This window comes from Protobothrops mucrosquamatus, unplaced genomic scaffold (assembly GCF_001527695.2).
Source record: "Protobothrops mucrosquamatus isolate PMUCROS unplaced genomic scaffold, P.Mucros_1.0 scaffold1685, whole genome shotgun sequence".
Lineage (NCBI taxonomy): Eukaryota > Metazoa > Chordata > Lepidosauria > Squamata > Viperidae > Protobothrops > Protobothrops mucrosquamatus.
In genome coordinates, this window is record NW_015387839.1 from 66,544 (window position 1) to 92,599 (window position 26,056).

The window sequence follows — 26,056 nt, forward strand, 5'->3', positions numbered from 1 at the left end:
AGGACTCCCAAGTTGCGTGCCCTCTCTGAGGGGGCCAGGGTTTCGCCCCCTATAGTCAGCGATGGAATCAGCTGACTATGCCGAGGCGCTGGCATCCACAGCCACTCGGTCTTGGAAGGGTTGAGTCTGAGTCTGTTCCTCCCCATCCAGACCCTTACGGCCTCCAGGCAACGGGCCATCACGTCAAGGGCATCGTTGGTGCTCTTCTCTAAACTCTTTCTAGAGTCTCAACGTGTTTTTTATATCATGGCAACCAAAACTGGACACAAAATTCCAAGTATGGTCTTGTCTGTAAAAAGGAGATACTGTAATAATGCCAATCTGTCTTCAGAGAGCTACTGTATAGGCTCCTGGAGGAATACATTTTATGTGCTTTAAGACTTGGAAAGGAATTTGAATTGCTCCAAAGTATGACTCATAGCTGTTTTTGAAGAATACGCTGTGTCATCACTTCATTCTCGAGTTGTGGCCTGTGACTGGGAGCCATGTGAATCCAATAGATAAGGTACTCACATGAGCAACAGTAAGATCTTCTGGCAAGTTGTGCTCCTTTGGAGAATCCATGTGATTCTGATGCTTGTAGAAAAAGGGGGAGAGCTGAGCAGCTCTGTCTCAGAAGAGCTGCCTGACTTAAGCCAGGACTAAAAACTCATGATAAGATGAGAACTGAAACTCGATAGGAGGAGAAGAAGAAGATATACCCTCACAAATCAAGCACAGTCTTACCCACTATATGCGTGTTGAAATGTTAGTAATTTGATTTTTTGTATCCGGGCATATTAATAAACAGACACACATTTTAAATAACTATGAGCAGCCCTAAATGGAAATGTGGTTTGGAACGAAGAAATTATATATCTTTAGGCAGAAATGGGTCACTAGCTCCCAATTCATTATTTGCTCAAAAACCTGAATAGAATTTTGAAAGAAATGATAGCTATGTGATCTGCCAAATAAAATTCAACCCAGATCAGTTGGGTTTGAAGAGCAGATGGCAGACATGGCTAGGAGGGCCTTTGTACAACTTTGTGTTGTATGCCACTTGCATCCATTTCTAGATCAAGTGGGTCTACTCAGAGTCATACACATCCTACTCATTTCCCGGATGGACTACTGCAATGTAATCTACATGGGATTGTCCTCGAAGAGCATTTGAAAGCTTCAACTGGTGCATAATGCAGTAGCACAGTTATAGAATGTGTTTCTAGTAGAGTTGCATTGGTTACCAGTTTGTTTGTTTGTTTGGTTACAGTGTTGTTTTGACCTTTAAAATCCGTAGCTGCCCAGAGTCATTTGCTAAGATGAGTGACTATAGAAATTGAATGAATGAATGAATGAATGAATTATCAACATGGCATGGCATGGTACTAGGTTAAAGAACCTGTCTCTCCGGTTGCATCTACCCAACTCAACAAATCCAGCAGAGAGGACATCTGTGGACCCCATTGCCTAGAGAGTTATACTTATTGAGTTCTAGGTGAAGAATCTACTTAGGTGTCCTCTTTATGGAGCATGCCCCCCCCCCCGAAGCAAACCTGGCTTCATCACTTTTGACTTTCTGAAGAACCATCAAAACCTGATTTTGCCATCAGGCCTGTGGACCCCATAGGTTTGATGAATTATTGAGGTGGCTCCACTGTTATTAACATCTCTTCATCTAATATTTCTCTTTTTAGTTTTGTTTTGATAGCTTTTTAATATTTTAATAATTGTTTAGTATTAACTGTTTTTAGCTTTGTTCTACACTACACAGAGTCACTTGTTGTAAGATGTGTGGTTATATAAATTTGATAAATATGTCATTATATTTCTCTGAATACCACAGTATCCTCTTTGATAGAATAATCCTTCTCAATCAATAATGTTTTACATAATATTATCTAATGAAGACAATTATAAATCAGGAAGTAGAGGGATGCTAATCTTTGTCCCTAAGAAATTATATTTCTGCACCTTCAGCATAGTGTGTCTTTTAAGACATACCAACATTGGCTTCTGCTTAATGTTGCCAACCTGTAATATTAAGACCCATAAACATGCACAAAAAGGCAAGGGGTGCACCTCCCAGTAAATACAGGGTTGCCATGATCATACATCTGTTTCTTCAGGAGTCTGTTCTCTGTGAGATGACATAGAATTGCAAATCTTTATTGATACCAGTTTTAGTCACTGAAATCAATAGGACTCACAAATGTTTGGTTAAGGCTGAATCTGCCAAAAAGTTAATGGATGGATGACAAACAAGGGATGGAGGAATGATGAAGAAAGTAAAAATAGTAGTTGCAGTTGTGTGATCAAACTCTCACAACATAAGATTAAATGGTTATGGCCACTATTTGATTTTTTCATAACTCATTGGTGCCCCAATGACAATGTCCAGATTTACACAAACTGCAACCCTTAAGCTATGGTTTACAAACCACATGAAGTGGCCTCTTTAGTTTGGTTCAGCCAGTTTACAGTGTCTTTTATCTCCATCAAAATATTAGCAGAGTACCAGCTATGTTAATAAATGGACTTCCCCATCCCCCCATGTTGCTGTGTGGCAACATCACAAGAATAGAAAACAAGTGATGAATAATTCTTGTGCAGGTCTCCATAGCAATAAGCCCAGCCTTCCAGTTGTTTTTCACAAGACAAACATTTAATCACAATAGCCAGAACTTTGGGTTTATAATTGTGACAGCATGCCTCCCTGTGGCTGCCATACATTGGATACGGTTGATAAGGGTTTTGCTTGCTTTTGGTTCATATTGCTACATGGGGAGGAAGTCTGGGAGAACATTTCTGCAGCTGTGGCCTGCCTCACTAATGCAATAAATGGAACATAGGGTTGTTTTTTTTGTTGTGTCAACAACAAAGTTTACTTAATATACCATGGTTCATTGAGTCATGTCTTGTGCAATGTAGGAGTTTGATTTCGTATAAGAGAGATGTATTAACAGAATAACAGAGTTGGAAGGGACCTTGGAGGTCTTCTAGTCCAACCCCCTTCTCAGGCAGGAAACCCTACACCATTTCAGACAAATGGCTGTCCAGTATCTTCTTTAAAAACCTCCAGTGTTGGGATGCCCACAACATCTGGAGGCAAATTGTGTCACTGAATAATGTGGAAGTTCTAACTGTCAGGAAGTTTCTCCTTAGTTCTAGGTTGCTTCTCTTCTTGATTAGTTTCCATCCGTTGCTCCTTGTCCTGCCTCCAGGCGCTTTGGAGAATAGCTTGACTCCCTCTTCTTTGTGGAAACCCCTGAGATATTGGAACACTGCTATCATGTCCCCCTTCGTCCTTCTCTTCATTAAACTAGACATACCCAATTCCAGCAACCGTTCTGAGTTTTCCAACAATGGCAATTTCCAGGCTTGTAGACTTCAATTCCCAGAATTCCACAACCAGCAAAGAGAATTCTGGGAACTGAAGTCCACACTAGGAATTGCCAAGGTTGAAAGACACGGGGTAGACTCTTCCAATCTTGGTGTAGGAATCAATAAAACTGTTCTATAAGCAAAGAAAATGTTCTTTTCTAGCTTTACATTCATGCTTCATGAAAAACTGGAAATGATAGTATGTAATACACATACACACAAATTCAAAAAACTGTGTTCAGTTTTGAAAGTACTATAATATGACTGACATCCCTTTAGTGACCATTCTCCACCCTGGCTTTCATGGCAATAAAGCTGTGACTGCCTAATCTGATTACTTTGTTTTTAAAAATTCCAGTGTATTGTGCAATCTCAAACACTGATCTAATTTTATAAGCTGTGACTTTAAAAAAAATGGGTAGTGTCTTGTGTAAATACAGCCATCTGTATTTGATGACTGTTGCATAAGAAATCTAGGTGAAACCACGTTTGTTAGATTTCTGCTTTCCTAACAACGGTTTAAGAAAGTTTTTTTTCTTTTTTTAACAATACCAGCCTAATATTTGCCCATTTTTCCAATCTGATTCTTGGGTAAAGAGGAAAGCTTTTCCAGAAAGTTTGTTTGCAGGGCAATAAAACCCCCACGCTAATGTCTTGGGGAGACAGGCTATCTCCAGTGTCATCATGGAAGATGCTACCTCTGTTGCTGGACTGCAAATGGCCAGCACTGCTCCATGATGTCATTAGGCTCAATCAGAAAGGAGGTCTAAGCCTTTAGCTCAGTGTTTCTCAACCTTGACAATTTTAAGGCATGTGGACTTCAACTCCCAGAATTCCACAGCCAGCAATGCTGGCTGTGGAATTCTGGGAGTTGAAGTCCACATGCCTTAAAATTGTCAAGGTTGAGAAACACTGCGTTTAGCTTCTCCTCTAAGTCTTATCGGATTTCCAAGTTTCATGACTTTTGGGATAGATAGAGGAAGAACCTGCATTTATTAGGAATGACATCAGTATCTCAATTTTCTCTTTCCTGGGAGATCCAACAGATATGGTTGTGTGGCTCTCCTTCACAAACGCACATCCCAAGCCCAATTTATCTTTGCAACTCTGCGAAGCGCTACGGTACTGATAGAATCATTGTGGCTTAGGGTTGAACTGTTGAGTCCCTGGTGCTCTGAGCTTGGTGGTGGGTTTTTTTTTTTTTTGCAGACCTTTCATTACCCCATGCACTGATAATAATAACAGTAATAATAATAATAATAATAATAATAATAATAATAATAATAATAATAATAATAATAGTAAAGTTGGAAGGGACCTTGAAGGTCATCTAGTCCAAGCCCCTGCTCAGGCAGGAAACCCTATACCATTTCGGACAAATGGCTGTCCAATCTCTTCTTAAAAACTTCCAGTGTTGGAGCATTCACCGCTTCTGGAGGCAGGTTGTTCCACTGGTTAATTGTTCTCACTGTCAGGAAGTTTCTCCTTAGTTCTAGGTTGCTTCTCTCCTTGATTAGTTTCCATCCGTTGCTTCTTGTCCTGCCTTCAGGCGCTTTGGAGAATAGCTTGACTCCCTCTTCTTTGTGGCAACCCCTGAGATATTGGAACACTGCTATCATGTCCCCCTTCGTCCTTCTCTTCGTTAAACTAGACAGACCCAATTCCAGCAGCCGTTCCTTATATGATGACGTTGCCTACTTTGGTAATGAAAGGTCTACAAGAAACCCACCAAGCTCAGAGAGCATCAAGGACCCGCGAAGAGGGTTTGATGCAAAAATATGTTTTTCCAAGCCTTGAATGAGGCCAAGGCTCAACCGCTCGGGGAGAGTTGCTGGCACTCAGCCTGCGCCGGGGAGGGGGAGAACCGGCCGTGGCAAGTCAGGCTGCCGCTGGAGCGGAAAGGCCGGGGCGGGCCGGGGACGGGCCCACGTATTTGAGCTGCTTCGTGGTCCCGCCCAGCCTGAGTCCTTCTCTGCCGCTCGGCCGAGTCAGCCCAGAGTCTCCAGAGGGATCCGGCCAGGTAAGTAGCGGCGGGAAGGCCAGGACGGGACCACTTTTTGCGCGCGGGAGGGGGGGGCGAAGGGAGGCGGTGCCCCCTTCCTTTGCCTTGCGCGATAGGAAGGACTTGTAGTTCTCCCTCGCCAACATTTTCTTTCGGCAGAAAAAGAGGAGCCGGGCATTTGTGGGGAAAAAAAAAACGCTAGGAAGGAAAGCCGACGTCCCTCTGGGTGGGAGGGGTCCGTCCCGTCTTTGGGGAAGCCGAATGGAAAAGTTGGCTGGACTTTCCTGCTTGCCTGCCCCGCCCAAAGCAGCAATTTGGGCGAGGGACGGACCTCCCGGCTGAAGCCTCCAGCCAGGGCGGGTCAGGAAGGAGAAGCGATTGGAAGGGGCGAACGCGGGACTCGGAACGTCTCACTTGAGGCAATATACAGTATACACGCATGAATGCAGGCAGTCCTCGACTTACAACGGTTCGTTTAGTGACCATTCGTAGTTTACAACGGTGCTGAAAAAAATGACTTTATCACCGGTTTTCACAGTTAGGACTTTTGCAGCATCCCCACGGCCACACAATCAAAATTTAGACCAGGGGTAGTCAACCTTGGCTCTTTTATGACTCGTGGACTTCAACTCCCAGAATTCCTGAGCCAGCTAAGCTGGCTCAGGAATTCTGGGAGTTGAAGTCCACGAGTCATAAAAGAGCCAAGGTTGACTACCCCTGATTTAGACACTTGGCAACTGACTCATATTTTTGACCGTTGCAGCGTCCCTGGGGGTCCTGTTGCGACTTTCTGACCAGCAAAATCAACGGGGAGGGCAGATTGCCTTAACAACCATGTTACTAACTTAACAACTGCAGGGATTCACTTCAGAACTGCAACAAAAAAAAGGTTGTAAAATGGAGGAAAACTCACTTAACAACAGAAACTTTGGGCTCAATTGTGGTTGTAAGTTGAGGACTACTTGTATGTGTCAATGATCAGCAGTGCCCCCTGGAATCATGGTAATAATTCAGAATTATTTGCACCACCCACAGTCCATAGCTCACCCCTAAGGTTGTGGTAGACTTTACTAAGGGAGGTGAACTGTTTGTAGCTGAACTCAGCACCGCCTGCCCTTAAAGAGACCCATCCCTCACCCCGGCCAAATGCAGACGTCTTCACAGGACCTTCACACATGATCTCAGTCGGCAGGCTTCATATGGGAGAAATCAGACCTTTAAACATCCTAGCCCTCACCCATTCAAGGCGTTCCTTCTTTTCAGTCTTGGTAGTGAGGGTGGTGCAACAGTCATAGAATCCTACAATCGGAGGGGACCTCAGAGATCATCCAGTCCAACCCCCTTCACACTGCAGGGTTTACTTCACTGTCCCTAATAGATGACTATCCAGGATGTTTGAAAAACTCCAGTGAAAGGGGGAAAAAACCTTACATATCTTAACCTATTCTACTCAAATAGAATTGCTGTCAAGGATTTCTTCCTAATTTCTAATCTGTACCTTAATATTGTGACATTTCAGCATTACAGTATTTAAATGGCATCAGGTAACTTTGATATTCCTGCACTCACCAATTTCCTGAAAGCAGCCATCTGTGCATAAGGTCAGGCCAGGAAAGGCTTATATGGAGAATTTGAAAGTTACCATCATCGGACAGAAACAGCAGGGAATAGTTTCAATCTCTACCTACTGTGCAGAAATCAAATGACAAATGGTATCTTTGCCTCAAGCTGTTTCAACAGTTAGGGCAGGGGTGTCAAACTGCCGGCCCATGGCCGGATGCATCATAGCGAAACTGCACCCATCCCTGGCAAAAAAAGTCATGATACATCACACAACGTTGTGAGTTTGACACTCCTGAGTTAGGAGTCCTTGATTGTCTTTCTATGTCACTGTTAGCCATGGTTTGCTTAATTATGGATTGTGCTCAAGCCACAGTGGGTTGAATTCACACAATGTGCTAAATTATTAACTATAATTTTCAAATCACATTGGCTACGTTCACGTAAGATGTTCAGCCGAAGCTACATTTTGAATTAGTATAATGTGTAAACCCAGACAAAGCTTAACTTCCTTTTCTTTACCTCTTCCTTTATTGTATTTAGTGCAAATTCAGATGTAATCTTTGTCTAAAGCATGACCTTTGGGAAGGAAGGAAGAGAGGGGCACAAATTGACATAATGTAGAGGTAGATAGAAGAGCAAATTGGTGTGGTAGTGAGGACATCCTGCTAGTATCTGGGAGACTGAATTCCAGTCCCATCTTATGCAGAAGTCAGCTGGGTGACCTTGGACCTGTTACTCTATCTCAGCCTTGAAGGTGGAAAAAAAAAGAAAAAAGGAGTTGGATACTTTACATTAAATGTATGGTCACTGTACCTATAAATAAAGTAAGTTACAACAATAATAAAAACAGCATCTTTAATTAGCAGCTGGGTAGCCATCCAGCAGATATATTTTGATTTGGACACTTGCACTGTGCGATGGGTTGTGATCCCTTCCAAATCAAAGCCGTTGTTCCTCCCCCTTTCCCCTGGTGCTTTGGTTTCCTCAGATGAACTCTGATGTCAGAAATGGGAAAATTGCAGAACAGTAGAGATTACTGTCATGGGTCCGACAGATGAAACTCTTCAAAGAACTTTGAGGAATTGTTTACCTTAAAGAATCTTTATTCGGGAATCATAACATCGGCACTAACATAAGCGAAGCCAAAAACTGAATTCCCCCCCCCCCTTGAGCATATAGTATCAAAGTACAATTCCCTCCTCCAATTAACAGCCATAAATCACATTCCCCAATTAGTTTAAAGCTTGGGCTTTCCCTCCAGCTCTCCAGCCCGCCAATTCTTATCGTCTCTTATTTCAAAAACCTTGATTCTCATGCTAGGTTCAGTATTATTATGTCTAGCAGAACTCTCATGCACATCCCCCCCTCCCCAGCATCATCTAACTCTAAAAGCGAAAAGAAGAAAATGGCTACATCTCCATCTGTTGTCAAAGCAAAAACTTCCGATGTTAGCAGCGTTGACAATTACGGTAAGAATAGGAGGTTTCTGGCCTACCTCTCCTTTCCCCTGCCAAAACTTCAGTTCCTGGTATCCCTTGCAGTTGGCTGCACAGCTGCAGCTGCTGGAATTGATCCTTCAACAACAGAGAGTCACAGCTTCCTCATTCCTGAGTTTCAGTACAGGAAAGAAAACTGCAGCTGTGAGGGGAATCTTACCGCCTACTCTACCTTTTGAGGAAGGCAGGTCAGGGTTCTAGCAAATGGATCTATTTTCCCAAGCTTGGTTTTTTTTCTTGCACATGTTTCTTTACCTAAACTAGGTAACATCATCAGTACTAATGATGTTACCTAGTTTGGGTAATGAAATGTCTGCAAGAAAACAACCAAGCTCAGAGAGCACCAAGGACCCCTCATTTCAACTCTGAGCTACAGACACTCTCTTTTATTGTTTCTGTTTCCATGGCCAGGCTGGGCCTCACTGGAAAAGAAAAGGACTTCTGCTCATGCTCCGGTATTATGTCCCCTGACAAATATGCCTATGGGCTACTTGATCACTATTCTCCTATGACACACTTAACCAGGTCATTAGAGGAAGGTGAGAGTGACACAGCAACACCACGAAAGAGTCAGTCAACTTAATCAGCTAACTCTGAGAATTAGATTTAGGCCCAGAATAAACTCAGCCATGCATAGGCTCAACTAATACTACAGTCAGTTGTGTTGTATGAGCAGCTGAGGATAGGGAGAAGCAAGATTCTCCATTACTGTATAGAACTCAGTGTGGAGATCTAGCGGTGGAGAACACGCCTGTGGACATTATATATAGTGTCCACATTGTGGCTACTGCTGCCTAGTTGTCCAATGAAGAAGGAGCTAGCAATGCAATGAAGTGTGCCAGGGTTCATGAGATATCGGAGCAAATGGATGAGGACATGGTGATTCTAAAATGCTGGTTAGTGTGATTATGTGTAGCTAGAACTATCAGGAAGAGGATTTGATTGAGATAATGGCTGACTGGTCTAAGGATGAGTTGGGAACCGATGACTATTTCGTCTCTTGGTTTAACCAGATTAAATGGGTTACCACTGAATATGTTACATGGTTGATTTCAAAAAATCCCCATCTCTCAAAGATTGGCACTGATTTAACCACTTGGTGAATTACAGATGCTTTAAGGTGCTATTTTTCAACTGATGGCATGAGTTGCACAAATGGGACTTAGAAGTAGTTTAAGCGAGATATGGGTTGAGTCTTAATGAAGTATTTAAAAGTTACTATAAATGAATACTTGAATAATAAAATAACAGTAAGCAAATTGCATCCTTTTTCTTGAAAGGCCTGGGCTTATTTTTGCTATTTTGATGTGACGGTTCTTTGATAGAGCAATCGATGGTCTCAAGAAATCGAAGGCTGAGGAAACAATAGGTGTCAAAACAATCAAAATTCCACCCCTTTTTATGTATGTCACAATGAATATAAAAGGGACTTCATTTATGCAGTAATAGCTTCTACCTTGATCAAGGCTGCTTTATGCAATCCAGTCCTTAAAGGGCAATTTGTGAGGCAATTTTGAGCCAAATTTAGAGGGCCATAAGGATGTCTCTATGTCCTTAAAGGATAATGGAAAAACAGAGGAAGACCATCCTTTTCAGCCTGTACTAAGCTTTTCTTTTTGTAACTGAGTTATCAGAATTAAATCCTCTGGATTGAGGCATGCTGATATATTTCAATGGAACCGAATCCCACCATGTTTATTTTTCAAGATGTCTAACCTGTTTGATTCTAACATTTGAATCCTCAGATAGAGGCATCCAAACCTGTTAAACTGGCTTAGAACATGTTTGAGGACAAGTAACCTCTATCCTGATTGATTTGGCTAAGTCGTTTGGAATGCTTGATATGTAGCTGCCACCTCACAATTAAACATTTTTATTTCTTCTGTCACTGACATTTGCCCAGAAGGAATAGGATCTAACATTCTCGGTTCTCAAATCAGAAGGGGGATTAAATAATCTGGATTCATTGAGGCTGTGTGAAGCATTCCAGTGCCAAATTTTGAGTATTTTTGTAGCTCTCTGGTAAATCCCAACCTTGATATAGACAGACAGATAGATAGATGAAGAAATGCATATCATTTGATAGTTTTTTTCCATAATTACTGATGTGTTTGCTTTTAAGGTTAGTCAATCATCAATCAGTTGTCTGAATATCAGTGTGCTTGTGATTTAGGCTGTTGGTTGAAGGCTCTAGTCCTTTTCTTGTTACCTAATTTTTAAACCAACCCAGTCAACAAGAATGTTGTGACCAGGGTATATGTATGCTAAATTTTATTAAATGATTTTTAACACAGTGAAAAGCATAAGAGAAAATAAATATAAGAAAGAATAGCAAAACATGGACACTAACCTCACAATCAATACAAAACTTACGAGTGGCGCAAAGAGCCATGAAAATATACATGCTCGGTATTACAAGACAAGATAGAAAGACCTGCACATGGATTAGAGAAAGAATGAAAGTATACACTATCATCAAGAGAGTAAAAGAATGGAAATGGGCCGGTCATGGCGCACAAAGAACTGATGGCAGGGGGGACCAAGGCAGTCATAGAATGGATCCCACTTGATAAAAAGTGTCTACGAAAGAGATCTAAAACAAGATGGATCAACGACATCAGCAAGTATTGCGGCCCAATTAGCAAAAGAAAACTCAGGACCGTATTGATTGGAAACATGTGGAAGAGGCCTTCATCCTGCAGTGGAGCGCCAATGGCTAAAATGATGATGATAAAAGAATAGCAAATAGTGGAAAAAGGGAATAGAAAAAGGAAATTAAAGATGTATTGTATGATAAATAATATTTTAATATTATTTAATATTTTGCTTTAATCCTGTCCTGAGCAATCTTCCTAAATAGTTGTTGTCATCCTCCAGATTAGTTAGGATCACTCCCAGAATTTTTGACCATTTGATGGGGACTTCTGATCCTGACTCAACTGGAAAGTGCCAGTTGGGAAATTTTTCTAAATGGGGGGCGGAACAAAGAGAGAGGCTGATTTCACACTTTGCATTAAACCATATTATGATTTGTTTGGTTTTGGTTTAGGGAGGTACAGTATATGAATCAGCCAGATTCTTAGTCCATATATAGGGTTAAACAAATATGTGATGTATAATCCTAGTTGAAGACTGATTGAGAATCAAAATTTGCTGCAATAAAATAATATTAATAGAAAAATGCATTGGGACCAAAGCCCTTTTGCAAACCTTGTGGTCAATAGATAGGACTTCAGTCTCAGCCTGGATGTCCTGTAGGACCAAATGAAACACTAGCACTTTTTAGTAGAAGGTGAAAGATTTATATGATTTAAAGAGAAATCAAAGTGTAAGACTAGCAGTTTCTGAAAGGACGTACAGTAATGTAACTATCACAACTCTGGTATTTATTTATTTTTGCTTCTTTCCCTTTCTCTGGGCCTCTTTGGCACCAAGCTAAAGCAATGTGCAAAAATCCTCAGCAGATTTACAGTCAACAATAAAATCCGTATGCCACAATAAATCCTGGTTTCACTGATGTACTAGAATGCCACGGGGAATAAAGAGGTCATTGGGTGTTGCAGATTAGCTTCTATTAAGGAATTGGTCATGGTGGGGATGGACACAGAGAAAGCTTTCATGTGAGGATGTGTTGCAAGCAGTTACCCTCCGCTACAGAATTATGATTTTTTTTATTAAGCACAAGAACAAAATTGTAAACACCAGCCAACAACACTGGGAGATTACTGGTAGATTTTAAAATTCACTCACTCATTTAGTTCTTACATACCAATGAAATTCTCCTTTTCATTGGCCAAATGACAATGGGGCATTGGATTATTTTATGAGATGTCTCGTGGAATATAAGACAGGACTCCAGACTTTTGTTCCCTCCAACTCTCTTTTGGTAGGTAGTAGTAGTAGTAGTAGTAGTAGTAGTAGTAGTAGTAGTAATAATAATAATAATAATAATAATAATAATAATAATAATAATAATAATAATAATAATAATAATAATAATAATAATAATAATAAAGACCTTGGAGGTCATCTAGTCCTTATCATCCTTCATCAGTTTTTAGTGGTTTGTCATTGAGTAGTCTGATTAGATATCAAGCAGTCCTTTGTCAGGACCATGATAGCATAGGGCAAAACTGTATTATGTTCAAAAATTTCCTATTCCTTCACACTTTGGCTTGGAACTTCTTGCAATGTCTTCTGTTTCAGTTTACAGTACTTTTGCACAATCGTTATTTTTACATTCCAGATATATTTTTTTTCAGTAAATACAAGTTATCATCCTTTTACTATCTGGCCATTAGCTCATTCTCTAAGTCAGGGGTCTGCAACCTTGACAACTTTAAGACTTGTGGACTTCAGCTCCCAGAATTCCTCAGCTAGCTATGCTGGCTGAGGAATTCTGGGAGCTGAAATCCACAAATCTTAAAGTTGTCAAGGTTGCAGACCCCTGCTCTAAGTGTTAATATTCAGGCAAGCTAGCATGTGAAAAAGCAGCATCAAATGTGTAGAAGGACATCAAGCAGAGTTGTGGGCTGTTTGCCTTTTGGCTCTGTGCAACTGGGAACATGTTTAAAAGTGTGCAGGTGCTTTTGCTAGAGGCAAACATGTAAACAGCAAATTGCTTGGGTCTTTATGGTGAGAAGCGCTGCTTTCAAGCTGCAAAACATTTTTTTTAAATAAATGACAAGGACCATTTTTGGCTGGCCATAAAGGAGATCATGAAACACATTTTCCATTCTTGTTCTAATTAGGATCATTTGGACTGGTGTCTCTTCCGGAGTTGTTTGTAAAAACTATGCCCAAGGCAGCAATAGAGATTATGTTACACAACAAGGCATTTTTGAAACTAGTTAGCACATGCTATTGGCTGTTGTTAAGTGTGAGGGTGTTTTTTGTGAAAGAATTTCCTATAGCAGAAGGAGAGTTGTACATCTGATGAAGTGAGCTACAGCCCATGAAAACCTATGCCTTTTAATAAAGTTTGTTAGCCAGAAAAATTGCTCCCATCCCTCACATTGGCAAGATTCTGCTTAAAATTATAGGACAGTGTCTAGCACCAACCATCAAAAGGGAATCAAAGGAAACCAGGCAGCCAAAGAACATGGGGGCTGGACACCATCAAAGGTGACATAAAAAAATTCAAAGAAGTAGTGCGAGATCGGAAGGTGTGAAGAGACCTGGCCTTTAGAATCTCCCAAGAGCCAGACAGGACTGAATGGCTAACATCATCATCAACCAGAAAAAGTGCTACCAGACCCCTCCTGATATTTTGCAGCCATTGACTAACACAGCTCTCCTCCACTGAGGACTGCAGTCTGTGGCCGAGACTGGAGATCTCAAACATGCAGCTTTTGGTTTCTTCCTAATGCAGGAGAGAAAAGTAGAGTGATGTCTAGGACAGAACATTTAGATTTGGGTGGAGCAGGTAAAACTCTGAATTATTGGCAGGTGTTTGGGGAGGGATTGTCAAAAAACTCAAGATGGCATCTACGACTGCATGGTTGAAACCTTGCCCTTTTTGACATCACATATGTCAAAATTAAGGCGGGTTTAATTATGTAATCATGGTTATCTTGATATTTTGGACACCGCTCCTCAGATTCCTTTCAACAATTCAGGGTTTAGCAATCTTCTTGACAATAAAAATAAAAGTGGAAATGAGAGTAGAATTGTATTAGGATTTTGATTAAGTAATTATGTGCCATCAAGTTCAGTGTTGACTCTTAGTGACCACATACAGATAGCTTTAAGTTATGACCACAATTGGAACCAGAACTTCCATCGCTAAGCGATGCACTTATTAAGTGAGTTGCGGCTGATGACCTTATTTGTCCACAGTCATTAAGCTAATTATCACATCCATTAAGTGAATCTGGCTTCCCTCATTGACTTTGCTTATTGGAAGTGACCCTGGGCAGGTCATAAATGGCAATCACAGGATCCTGGGACACTGCGATTGTTGTAATCATGACAGTTGCTAGTATCTGAATTTTGATTGCATGACTGTGGGGATGCTGCAACAGTTGTAAGTCCGAGGACCGGACATAAGTTACTTTTTTCAGTGCCATTGTAATTTTGAATGATTATGAACAAATGATTGTAAGTCGAGGACTATCTGTAGATAGACTTTCTCCAGGATGATCTGTCACCACCTTGGACCTTCAGCTTTTTCAACGCATCACTGTAGTAATCCTGTCCACCTACCTTGTTGCTAGTCATTCTGTTTTATTTCCTTTCCACTTTTTCCAGCATCAGGAATTTCTCAAGAGAACTAGGTATTCAAATAATGTATCAAGAATATGACTGAACTTGCCATGAGTTACACCGACTGATACTTTTCCCGATGCCTTTATTTACATTTATAGCAATAGCACTTAGACTTACATACCGCTCCATAGTGTTTTTTTCAGCATTCTCTGAGCAGTTTACAGAGCTAGCATATTGCCTCCAGCAATCTGGGCCCTCATTTTACTAACCTTGGAAGGCTGAATCAACCTTAAGCTGGTCAGGATCAAACTCCTGGCAGGTGGCAGAGTCACTCTCAATACTGCATTCTAATCACTGCACCACCATGGCTCTTGGCTTCATGATATTTTCAGCGGTCTTCTCCAATACCAAAGCTCAAAAGCACCAGTACTCTATTCATCCTACTTCTTCAAAGTCCAATTTTCACTTCCGCAGAGGGAAAGCCTTCATGATTCTGATCTTTGGTGCCATTGTAGCATCTGAATATCTTTCCCAAGGCTTTCATTGTTACCCTACCATGGGAAAGTTTAAAGTCTATTTTTTGGCTGCTGGTTCTTTAACTGTTGATTGTCAATCCTAAAAGACAGAAGCTATTCACCACTCCAAACATCACCAGTATTAGTTCTAAGGTTGGCTGCTTCTGTATATTTAACATTAATCCCATGTTTTTTTTTCACTTATTCTTCATTTTCATTAATAGAGTTTGCAGCTTGTTTCATGAGGAGGAGAACTTTAAATTCTCACTCAACCATGAAACTTGCTAGATGTTGGTCAATCATTTGCCCAATTTATCTGTATCTGATAAAGCAGACTTTGCTTCACAGAAACTAACTTCCCAGCTTTTTTTTGGATGGGTGAACCCAATTAGAATTGTGAGAACATGCACTCTCTCAAAATGCCCATCAAAAATGCTCATTTCCTGACTTCTGAGGAAGCTGCTCTCTATCAAGATGCTATCTTCTTTTTTGGTATTATTTGCTTTTTTTTCTTTTCACAACTGGAGGGCTCTGTTTCCAAAACAAAACCCCTCTGGGCTGTGTCACATACAGTTTTTACTTTCTGTGAAGGTTTTCAGGTTATGTTGGGACCCAGAGACATTATTCAAAATAAAATTCATACAGGTAATCCTTGACTTAAAGCAGTTCATTTAGTGACTGTCCGAAGTTACAATGGCACATGACTGTTTTTCACATGACCATTGCAGCATCCCTATGGTCACGTGATCAAAATTCAGATGCTTGGCAACTGACCCATATTTATGATGATTGTAGTGACCCAGGGCCATGTGATCACCTTTTCTGACCTCTTGACAAGCAAAGCCAATGGGGAAACCAGTTTCACTTAACAACAGTGTTACTAACTTAACAACTGCAGTGATTCACTTAACCGCTGTGGCAAGGAAGGTCTTAAAATGGGGTAAAATTCACTTAACAAATGTCTCACTTAGCAACAAAAATTTGGGCAGAATTGAGGTGGTAAGTCGAGGACTACCTGTACATGGCATTGATGCATTGCTTTACAGAGACCCTTCCTTCCTTCCTTCCTTCCTTCCTTCCTTCCTTCCTTCCTTCCTTCCTTCCTTCCTTCCTTCCTTCCTCCCTCCCTCCCTCCCTCCCTCCCTCCCTCCCTTCCTTCCTTCCTTCCTTCCTGAAGCAATAAACAGAATCTGATGTGCCTCACCCTCAGGGGAAGTGTTTACAAGCATACTGAATCCAGAGAAGTCATAGAACATTCCAGTAAGAATGTTTGTTGTTAAGGTTCTGTTAGATTCTTTGCTTTTATCTTTCCCAGGCTGGCTGTGAGCATCAGCCCGTTTGTATATCTTATTGAATTAATTCAGGACAAGATTTATAAAAGCGATACAATTTATATTATGTGATTGATAAAACTGCTTCCTTGTAATAGAGAGAACACAGAAGAATTTTTGAATCCAAACTCTTGGTATGTGAAGTCATGACTCACATTTGCACGGGGCCTTTACTTGATGCCACAAACAATGACAGAGCATTGTCTAAGAGACTTCTGCAACAATTTCCCTGAATAATTCCCTGAAAACACAAAGTTTGCTTATGTGCATCTGTGCTTTTGAGGCTTTAGTGGTGTCTGAAGTTTGTATAGCACACGGGCTTCAGAGGCCAGCCGATGGATTGATCTCTCCCAACTAGCAATTCTGTTTCTGTCACAGAAACCCAAAATAAGTTTTAGGACAGTTTTCACTGTTCATTGCAGGATGAGTCAACACCATGCTTGTAAAAAGCAAAGGGTGTTGGTAATTCATTTGGATTGCTCAATGCAAAGTTTTGACATTGGGCTGCTTTTGGAATCAGATTTCTTCAGAAATCTGTTCTATTATTATTATTATTATTATTATTATTATTATTATTATTATTATTATTATTATTATTATTATTATTATTTAAGTCCACCTCAAAACCTCCCCCACTCCACTTTTCTTCCCTTTATCCTTTGGTTTTCCTCAGTTTTGAGGCCATTCATTTGTGGCTGAGGATTCTCAGTTCCACTCCTGAGGCATTTGGAAGGCAACAAGTGGCTGAAGAAATTCGGAGCGAGCAAAAGACACTTGAAAATCTTCCTTTTTCGGCATTTAAAATTTGACGAAGCAGAGGTCCATCTATAAAAGGGGAACTTAGTTTTTGCTCCTTGAGGCCTTTTATAGTTAACCCACTCTCCCCCCCCCACACACACACAAAGAGGAAGAAGAAAGAAAGAAAAAATCCTCTTCCAAACTGTGTTTTTTTTAATATGTGTCCTAATGCATTTTGTACATTGGACTCATTTAATTGAACTTGCCTCCACTGGAAATTCTGGTGGTCCAGATAAGAGTCACTTTGGTCTAGTGATTAAGGCACTAGGCTAGAAACCAGGAGACTGTGAGTTCTAGTTCTGCCTTAAGCATGAAAACTGGCTGAGTGACTTTGGGCCAGCCAATCTATCACAGTTCAACCCACCTCAGAGGAAAAATTGGAGGAGGAAGGAGTATTAGGTATGTTTGCCACCTAGAATTATTTTTAAAAAATAAAGTGGAATATCAATCAAAATTTAAAAAATGTATAGCAGGACACATGAGCTTTTCCAGATAGTTAAAACCAGAACTTTTTTTCTCATAGAACGCCCAGAACGGAGTTCCGACACCTTTTTTGGATGGAACCTTGTAGGGTAGGCAAGGCAGGTTGTATGACGTGTGTGAGTTCCGGCACCTATTTTATTTTTTTTATAGAAAAAAAGCACTGGTTAAAACCATCTTAAAATTCTATACAATCTTGTGGGTGCCCCCTCTGACAAACTGTACATAATTTTTGAAAATCTTGAATTAAAAATGTTCAGAAAGTGATGAAATCCTGTGTAACAATATAAATTTGATTTATTGATTTGATTAGCTCGTGAGATCAGTGGTGGGATTCAGCCGGTTCGCACCACTTTGGTAGAACTGGTAGCTAATTTTTTGTTGCCCAGGCCCAGAATGGACTTCCAGAAGCGGCATCCACACAGAGAACTGATTGTTCACATTTTTGAATCCCACCATTGATTGTGTTTTGAATGATTTTCAGTTTTGATTTTATTTGTTTGAAGTCTTGGAGCACCCTCTGCTGACATCACAAGCTTCATTGTATCCAGGGAAATTTTGTTACTTATCCCTTTCCTTCCCTCTATATAATAAAATGGAAATGATAATATAAGTATATTCTGTGTTCTATGGAAAATAATCCAAACATCAGTAGTCAGGTAATACCTTTACTGAGACCCATCAAAACGTACAAGATTTGAGTTCTTCATCTCATCATCAGCCTGTGCTTAAATGGCCAAAACAGAATAAGAAATGTGTTTCTAGGTACAACACAAAACCACACATTCTTTTCTACCAAGATAGTCGTTGGTTACATAGATTGTATTGCCTTAGTTTTTCCATTCTACAAAAGGCACCCAAATATATTCTCAGTTTCACATTTTTTCCTCTGTCTTAGAAAAGTTCTGCCAAGATTTGGTTCTGGACCGTGGAGTCTCTAAAAAATCCCCAGCTCTGCTAATTAGCCTGTTGTCTCTCTTGTTTCAGGAAGATGTCTGATGGATTTTCGGTAAGTCTGAAGAAAATTGTGCTTTTTAATGCCACATTTATTTTTCCTTTTGTTTTTAATCATTATTAAATTCATGCCTCACTTTTCAGTTTGTCTAGAGTAGACCTTCACTCTATTGTCATTTAAAGAAGGGGCATTAATAAATTGCCATGGATCATGCAGCTTTCTGAGAAAGCCAGAAATTCAGCAAAGATATTGCTACTGGCTGGGAAAAAGGGTTCTATGTAACAAATTCCTTATTTTCCTCACAGCTGTCAGATGCCCTGTCAGGGTCCAACAATCCTAATCCAAACACGCAACCGAATCCTTGGGGGAATCAGCCTGGTGCCTTCTCAGGCTATCCAGGAGCACCAGGCGCATTTCCCGGAGCACCAGGCGCGTATCCCGGAGCACCAGGCGCGTATCCAGGAGCACCAGGCGCGTATCCAGGAGCACCAGGCGCGTATCCAGGAGCACCAGGAGCCTTTCCAGGAGCACCAGGAGCCTTTCCAGGAGCACCTGGCGCATATCCCAAAGTAATAGGCGTATGCCCAGGAGGAGTACCAATACCTGGAGAATATTTTGGAGGCCCACCAGGGCCTGGCACATTTTCAAACACACCAGGAATAGTTCCACCAGGGGCCTCAGGAATGTGTCCTGTTCCTGGGCAGCCCCCAAGTGACAAAGGAGCACAGCCAACTGCACCACAAAGTGGACCTGGAGGATTTTCTGGTCCATTGGTGAGAAAAATATGTTGTTTCTGATTTATGCATGGCAAAGAGATATCTGCACTCCCCCCCCAGTTTTTGATTAAACATTTCTCTCTTTAAACAAAGAACAAATCTTATTGGTAAGACCAAAATAAAACTCTGAATATTTGGTGGGTGTTCAAATATTTTACTTTGAGAAAAATGACCTTTTGGCTCTAAACTGGAAGTCCCAAAGTCTAGTCAATTAGATGCAGAATGAACACGAGTGATGATTTATTGTAAATGCATTTAATGACACTCCAGACCAACACATAGAAGGGAATATTACAGGACTGTCAGGCTCCAAAAACCAAGAAAGACATGCTGAGGGTCTTCTGAGCAATTTCCTTTGTTCCTCACTCATAGACAGAAATTTTGCTCAACCAAAGCAAACCACTTGCAAGATTAAACATACACTCTGAGAATTCCTAGGGAGAAGATGTCTTCATTTTTTCTTCCCACATAAACTGTCAGGCACAAGAAACCAGAAGTCAAGATAGAGTTCAAAAGCACCGTGAGTTTATTCCATGCAACCTATACACAAGAATCGGATCTACAAACTGTTAAGGTGAACTGGTGCCAGATAAGAGTCAACAGACTTCAAGGGGGGGAACTTAGATCTCTTTCAGGGGCATAGGGACTCCAGACTGATAATACATTTGACCCTGCTCTCAGGCTCCATCTGGTCATCTCCTATATAAACTATCTAAACTTTGCTGTCTCTTGCTCTTCTGGAATGCACTTCGTCCCTCCTGAGAATCAAGATCACAGGACAGAGATATAAACTAGAGGCAGAATAACTTGGGGAAAGCCTTTATCTGAGACCAAGAGAAGGTCAGAAGGAAAAGGAGTTCAGAAATAACTTTACAAAAAAGGGGTTAGTGATGAGAGGAGATATATTTGTAACCAAAAAAAAGCCAAAAGTCAAGACAGGCTACAGCATTAGACCTTGTACTCTTTAATTTTGTTAGTTGTTTATATTTGATTTCATGCAAAGTAATCTGTTTTGCTCTACAGAGAGTCCCTTTCGATTTACCCCTTCCTTCAGGACTTATGCCTCGCTTATTAATAACTGTGACTGGGACAGTGAATCCAAGGCCAAACAGGTAACAAGGCAGGGGTGATGGGGTGATACTGATCTAAAGTTTCTTGCAGGATACAGTTGGATTTATTGTGGGATGGACTGCCCTTTGGCATCCATTACTTGGGAGGATTAGGAGGACCAAATTAAATCAAGGATGCATTAGGATTTGTGTGTGTATTATAAGATGATGGTCATAATCAAAACCTATTCTCCAAAAGTGTAGCCAGTGGGACATAATGGCTAAAGTGTTGGACAAGGATTGGGAATAATCCTTCACAGGTTTGCTATTCTGGGGAAAAAAGGAAGGGAGATCTCCTTGAGATCTAAGATAAAAAGTAGGGCATAAATCTGACGATTAGAGGGGAGCACATTTTGATTCAATCAATTTGGAAGGTTTTGGAGGCTGCAGAATGATAGAGGCCTGCGTGCAGCCCTCCCCCCACCCCCCAGTTTGCAGCTCTGGATTAAATGGGTAAATACTTGAGGAATCATGAATTTCAATTGATTTAATGTTTTAATTAAAACTGAAACACCCATTTCTTTGTCTTAACTCCTGGCATACCCCTGGTATGTCACTCCAAGGCCAACTGAGGTCAGTGGCCCAAAAGACTTTAGGTGTATTTGCTATGACTAGAGCTGGTGGAGCTTATGTAATGCCTGCAGATATCTCCCTTCGGCCTTCCTGGTACCCCATCCCACCCAACCTGCTTTATTGTTGTTGCTGTTGTTATTTTAAATGCCATGCTGATAGGGTGCAAAGCAAGGTGCCAGCCCATAACATTTTCTTTAATTATGAGGATACCTCTGATGAGTGGCTGACCTCTAGTACTTAGTCTGAGATTGTGTCCACCTGCCAGAAAATTATTCTGTCCCAGCCTACGTGAGTCCTTATTATGCTCACAAGGAGAAACCCCTCTTCCAAGAAATAGGCAGGAATTGCAAGAAAAAACCAACCCCTTTTATTCTCACAGACCTGAGTCAATGTCCAAGGCAAACAGTCCACAGAAACTCGATCCTCAACACGAACGGTTGCCTTTGGCAACCAGCACCTCCCATACCTTCCTTTTTATAATTTAGCCTCGGCATGGCTTCCTAATGCCTTCTCCTTTGCCTTTGGAGCCAACCCATTGCATTCCTCTGTCCTACTCACTTCTTTCCTGCACATTCGTGCATCTGGGATTTGTCCCAACTGTTCTTCATCACTGTCCAACTCAGGGTCCCAGCACAGCTGTGTCTCAGCCTGAGTATGAGTAGAGGGGCCAGGCTCCTTGTCCGACTGTAAGTCTTGGAGCTCCTCAGAGCCTTCCTCTGACTCTGTCACTCCAGGCCCCTCCTCCTCATCTGATTCCTCAGACTTGCTTCAAACACACAGAAGATAAATAGTAGATGTTGCATTTGACAATTCTTTCTACAACACCCTCCTACCCCACTCTCTCCTCTTCTGGGTTTATTAAACCTCCGTAATTTTAACTTTCTAAGCATGCGTATGGGAGCAATATGGACCTAAAAGTATGATTAGAAATAAAGTTTACATATGAGAAGAGTGCTATTTTACAGCCCACGAAGTCCTCATTTAAAGTTTCAATAGTAAAATAAAATAGCCTGATGATGCCCAGAGGCACATTGGCAACCAGGGGCACCACACTGCGGATCCAAGTTTTCAAGTTAATAATTAATTTGATGAAGTAATAAATAAAGCTTTGTTTTTCAAGTTTCCTGTAGAACACTGGGGTAACAATTTTTCTCACTTCTTGCAGATTTCAAGTAGATTTGAAGAAAGGCAATGACGTTGCTTTCCACTTTAATCCCCGCTTCAGTGAGGACAACATGAAGGTGATTGTATGCAACACCAGGATTCAAGATGACTGGGGGAAGGAAGACCGGACAGCACCCAGGTTTCCTTTTGAGGCTGGCAAACCTTTTAAGGTAAAGTTTTTGTGTTGGATGTCCTTTTGATGGCAATTAAGTTATTTCTTCTTAAGGAATTAGTCATGTGAATATTGCAAGGACAGTTTAATTTGCCTGATTCCATCTCTATGATTCTGTTTCTGGTGTTCACATTTGAGACCACTCCTATCAGAATCCCCAGCAATATTCAAATTGAGTGGGAATTTTAGGGGTTGGGAGTTATAGTAGCCTGGAGGGGCTTCAGGTTGAGTAAGATGGGTCGCTTGTATTACATTCATTCAACACAAGCCGGAAAAATACCTAGTGATTGCACTTGAACAATATGTTAAACTTTAAGATAAGATAAGATAAGATAACCTTTATTGTCATTTTTTTTACTGTGGGCACAACGGCACACATCAAAAATGAAATTTAGTTGCCCGCTCTCAAAGTGAAACACATACATGACACACACCGAAACATACTATGAACAACATATGTATAGACCCACACCCCTAAATATACGTAGCAAATAAATATTAAATACTGTCCATCTTGAATATATAACAGGAGGAAGCTTGAGAGTTCACAAGGTTAATTAATTAGTTAATGTTAATTTTGGTGTATCTTTCTAGTAGGATATTGTACAAGTCTAAATTATTTGATTAGTATATGGTTCAATTTATTGCACAGAAAATGGCTCAATCGCTAACCATTTTAAGTGAGCCCTGTGAATGCATGTAATCTGCTGCCTTGTTTCTGCATAGCACCTAAAGCAGGATGTAAAACTGGTTGATATTAGGGTTGCAGATCAGATGACATGGGACTGATGAGTAGGAATCCCCTCCCTGCCCTCAGAGGGATGCCCTGACAGTCTCATTTTTCTGTGTAGGAAGCAGAGTGCTGACATTTCCAACACTCTGCTTCCTAGGCAGAAAAATGAGGGTGTCAGGGCATCCTTCCAACCATAGAGGCAAGCATGATTCCTTGAAGATTACCAGAAAGTGGTAAAGATTAGACTTAAAATGAGAGTAGAATGCAAGAGAGCATTGTGTCAGTTCAATTGAATGTCTATTCTATAAGTTTTAGTCTGACTGCATTAGCCTCTGGCCAAGCAGAAAACGTTTTATGGCCAAGAGTGCACTTAATAATATGTATGCTATCCAAAGATGTGTATATTTATTTGAAAAAAATCAAGCACCCAAAAACCCATGATGCTGAATTTAGCACTGCTCTCCTTTGAGACTCTTGAGGCTGGAAGGGGCCAACCCTCCCCACACACATACATTTCCTGGTTTCATACAATATTTGTGGTGGTTTTTTATGTAAGCACGACAAGCACAAGATGCTAGGTCTACAAGGCCGTAGCCCAGTGCAAAAAAGCAAGAATCAGGTTGCATGAATACATGGTGTTTCTGTAATTCTTATTTATAACTGTTTAGGAATTTTTACATCTGTCCTTTTACAGATTCAGATTCTCTGTGAAGCAGATCACCTGAAGGTTGCTGTTGATGATGCTCATCTCATGCAGTACAATCACCGCATTAAAGAGCTGAATCAGATCACCAAGCTGTCCATTTCTGGTGATGTCACCCTCACCAGTGTCATGCCTGTCATGATCTAAGCTAAGCCTTGGCCCATGGCAGCCTAGTGCTCAATATCCCTGTAAAAACTGGTTGTTTTTTTTTCAAGAAAAAAAAAGATATGTTATTGGGCAGTGACTAATAAATAAAACTCTTTACAGTCTACAAGTCTTGTGTACAGGTAGTTTTGCTCAGAATTGTGGTTGTAAGTCATTGCAATCATAAATTTAGGCATCATGTGACTGGAACTGATTTTTCACTCTTCTTTGCAGTGGTTGTTAAGCTAATCAATTTTACCCAATGGGTATTTTTTGCTGGAAACCAGGAGTAAATGTTGGAAAATGGCAAAACAAATAAATAAAAAATGACCACATTAATATGGGACACTGCAAACAGTTGTAAAGGTGAGCCAGTTGCCCAAGTGCCTGAAATGCAATTACAGAACTGTAGGGCAGGGGTGTCAAAGCTGCCGGCCCATGGGCCGGATGCGTCACGCCAAAACTGCACCCATCCCATTGCCGACAATGGGAAAAAAAGTCACAATACATCATGTGACACTGCAAGTTTGACACCTGTGCTATAGGGTGTGTGTATGTGGCCATTGTAATTTCAAAATTGGGTTATAAGTAGCTTTTGGGGGCCTGTTGCACTTTGAATGATTGTTAAGTGACCCAGTCATGAGCTGAAGACTATCTGTATGTATAGGTAGTTGTAAATTCTGACTTCTTCCTGCAGTGTGTAATTTAGCATTTCAAAATCTTAGCTTTCATTAATTTTTTCAAACCAAGATTTGGCTTGCTTCAGTGACATTCTCCCTATAATACAATTACAGATATGCATGTTTTTGTTGGGGCTTTTTACTTTTTTAGCCACATAGAAGGACTGCAATAACTGGTAATGAAGAATAACTTAGAACAGTGTTTCTCAAAGTTGGCAACTTTAAGACATAAGACATAGAAGCTTGCTGGCTGGGGAATTCTGGGACTTGAAGTCCACATGTCTTAAAGTTCCTGATATTGAGAAACATGACTTAAACTAAAATATAGAGTACACCTGTTCTGATGCTAAGAGTAACAAGTACATTCCCCAGTTTCCAAGAAAGTTGTCAAAGGCATATGTGCCTCAATCTTTGCTGCTATTCATATTGGAAGGATACATTGTCTTGATTCACAATTGCACTAAATTATGGATTGCTTCAGGCTTAGTATGTTGTGTGAAATTAGCCACTTAGTGGTTGGTTGACCAAGGTTTGTAGTTGATACAAACCAAGTATACCTCTCTTCCCATTAAAACCCTATTTTGGGATCCTTACAACATTGTTATAGACCTACAATTTGACAGGAAAATTATTTTCATGTCATTTTACACAAAACATGGGACTTAGATAAGGATTTTGATTAAGCTCATAAAAACCAACATTTTTCATCCCTTTCATTCAGTGACATCAATATACGGTATTAGCAGACATGCCCTGTAACTCCTAGAGCAGTGAAGGCGAACCTTTTAGAGACCGAGTGCCCAAACTGCAACCCAAAACCCACTTATGCATCGTCGAGTGCCGGGTGGGTGTGGCCATTGGCTGGGTGTGGCCAATTACCTGGGTGTGGCCAATTGCCTGGGCGTGGCCCATTGGTTGGGCATGGCTGCAGTGGTAACAGCAGACTGAGTGGGACTAAAAAGTTCAATCAGTCAATTCCAACTTTGCAAGATCTTTTTTTTCCTGCGAGAAGTTGAAATTGACTGATTGAACCTTTTTTTTTTTTTTTTTTGCACACGGCGGCGGAGGCCTAAAGCGAAAAGGTTTTATAAAACCCAGCTGAAGGCCTAGGACTGGGGCGACAGCACGCGTGCCCACAGAGAGGGCTCTGAATGCCACCTCTGGCACCCGTGCCATAGGTTCGCCACCACTGTCCTAGAGGCTTAATGTCAATGCTGCTAACATTGGATGTTTTTGCATTGACAAAGGGAAATGTAGCCATCTTTTACCTTTTGCTTTTAGAGTTAGATGAT

The 26,056-nt window shown here is 40.9% G+C and overlaps 1 protein-coding gene across 1 annotated transcript; it reads left to right on the forward strand.

Moving 5' to 3' along the window:
• The first annotated feature begins 5,312 nt into the window (after positions 1-5,312).
• Positions 5,313-24,211, forward strand: LGALS3 (galectin 3). The gene is made up of 6 exons (XM_015822818.1): positions 5,313-5,383; positions 18,654-18,764; positions 19,016-19,483; positions 20,510-20,598; positions 22,334-22,502; positions 23,932-24,211. The coding sequence occupies exons 2-6, from the start codon at positions 18,747-18,749 to the stop codon at positions 24,085-24,087; spliced, it is 900 nt and encodes a 299-aa protein (XP_015678304.1). The 5' UTR covers positions 5,313-5,383; positions 18,654-18,746; the 3' UTR covers positions 24,088-24,211.
• The last annotated feature ends 1,845 nt before the right edge of the window (positions 24,212-26,056 follow it).

Bases quoted from the DNA above. Each gene is read 5' to 3' on its own strand.
- LGALS3 (XM_015822818.1), top strand. The intron at 19,484-20,509 runs GTGAGAAAAATA...TTTGCTCTACAG, and splicing joins GAGGATTTTCTGGTCCATTG to AGAGTCCCTTTCGATTTACC. The intron at 22,503-23,931 runs GTAAAGTTTTTG...GTCCTTTTACAG, and splicing joins AGGCTGGCAAACCTTTTAAG to ATTCAGATTCTCTGTGAAGC.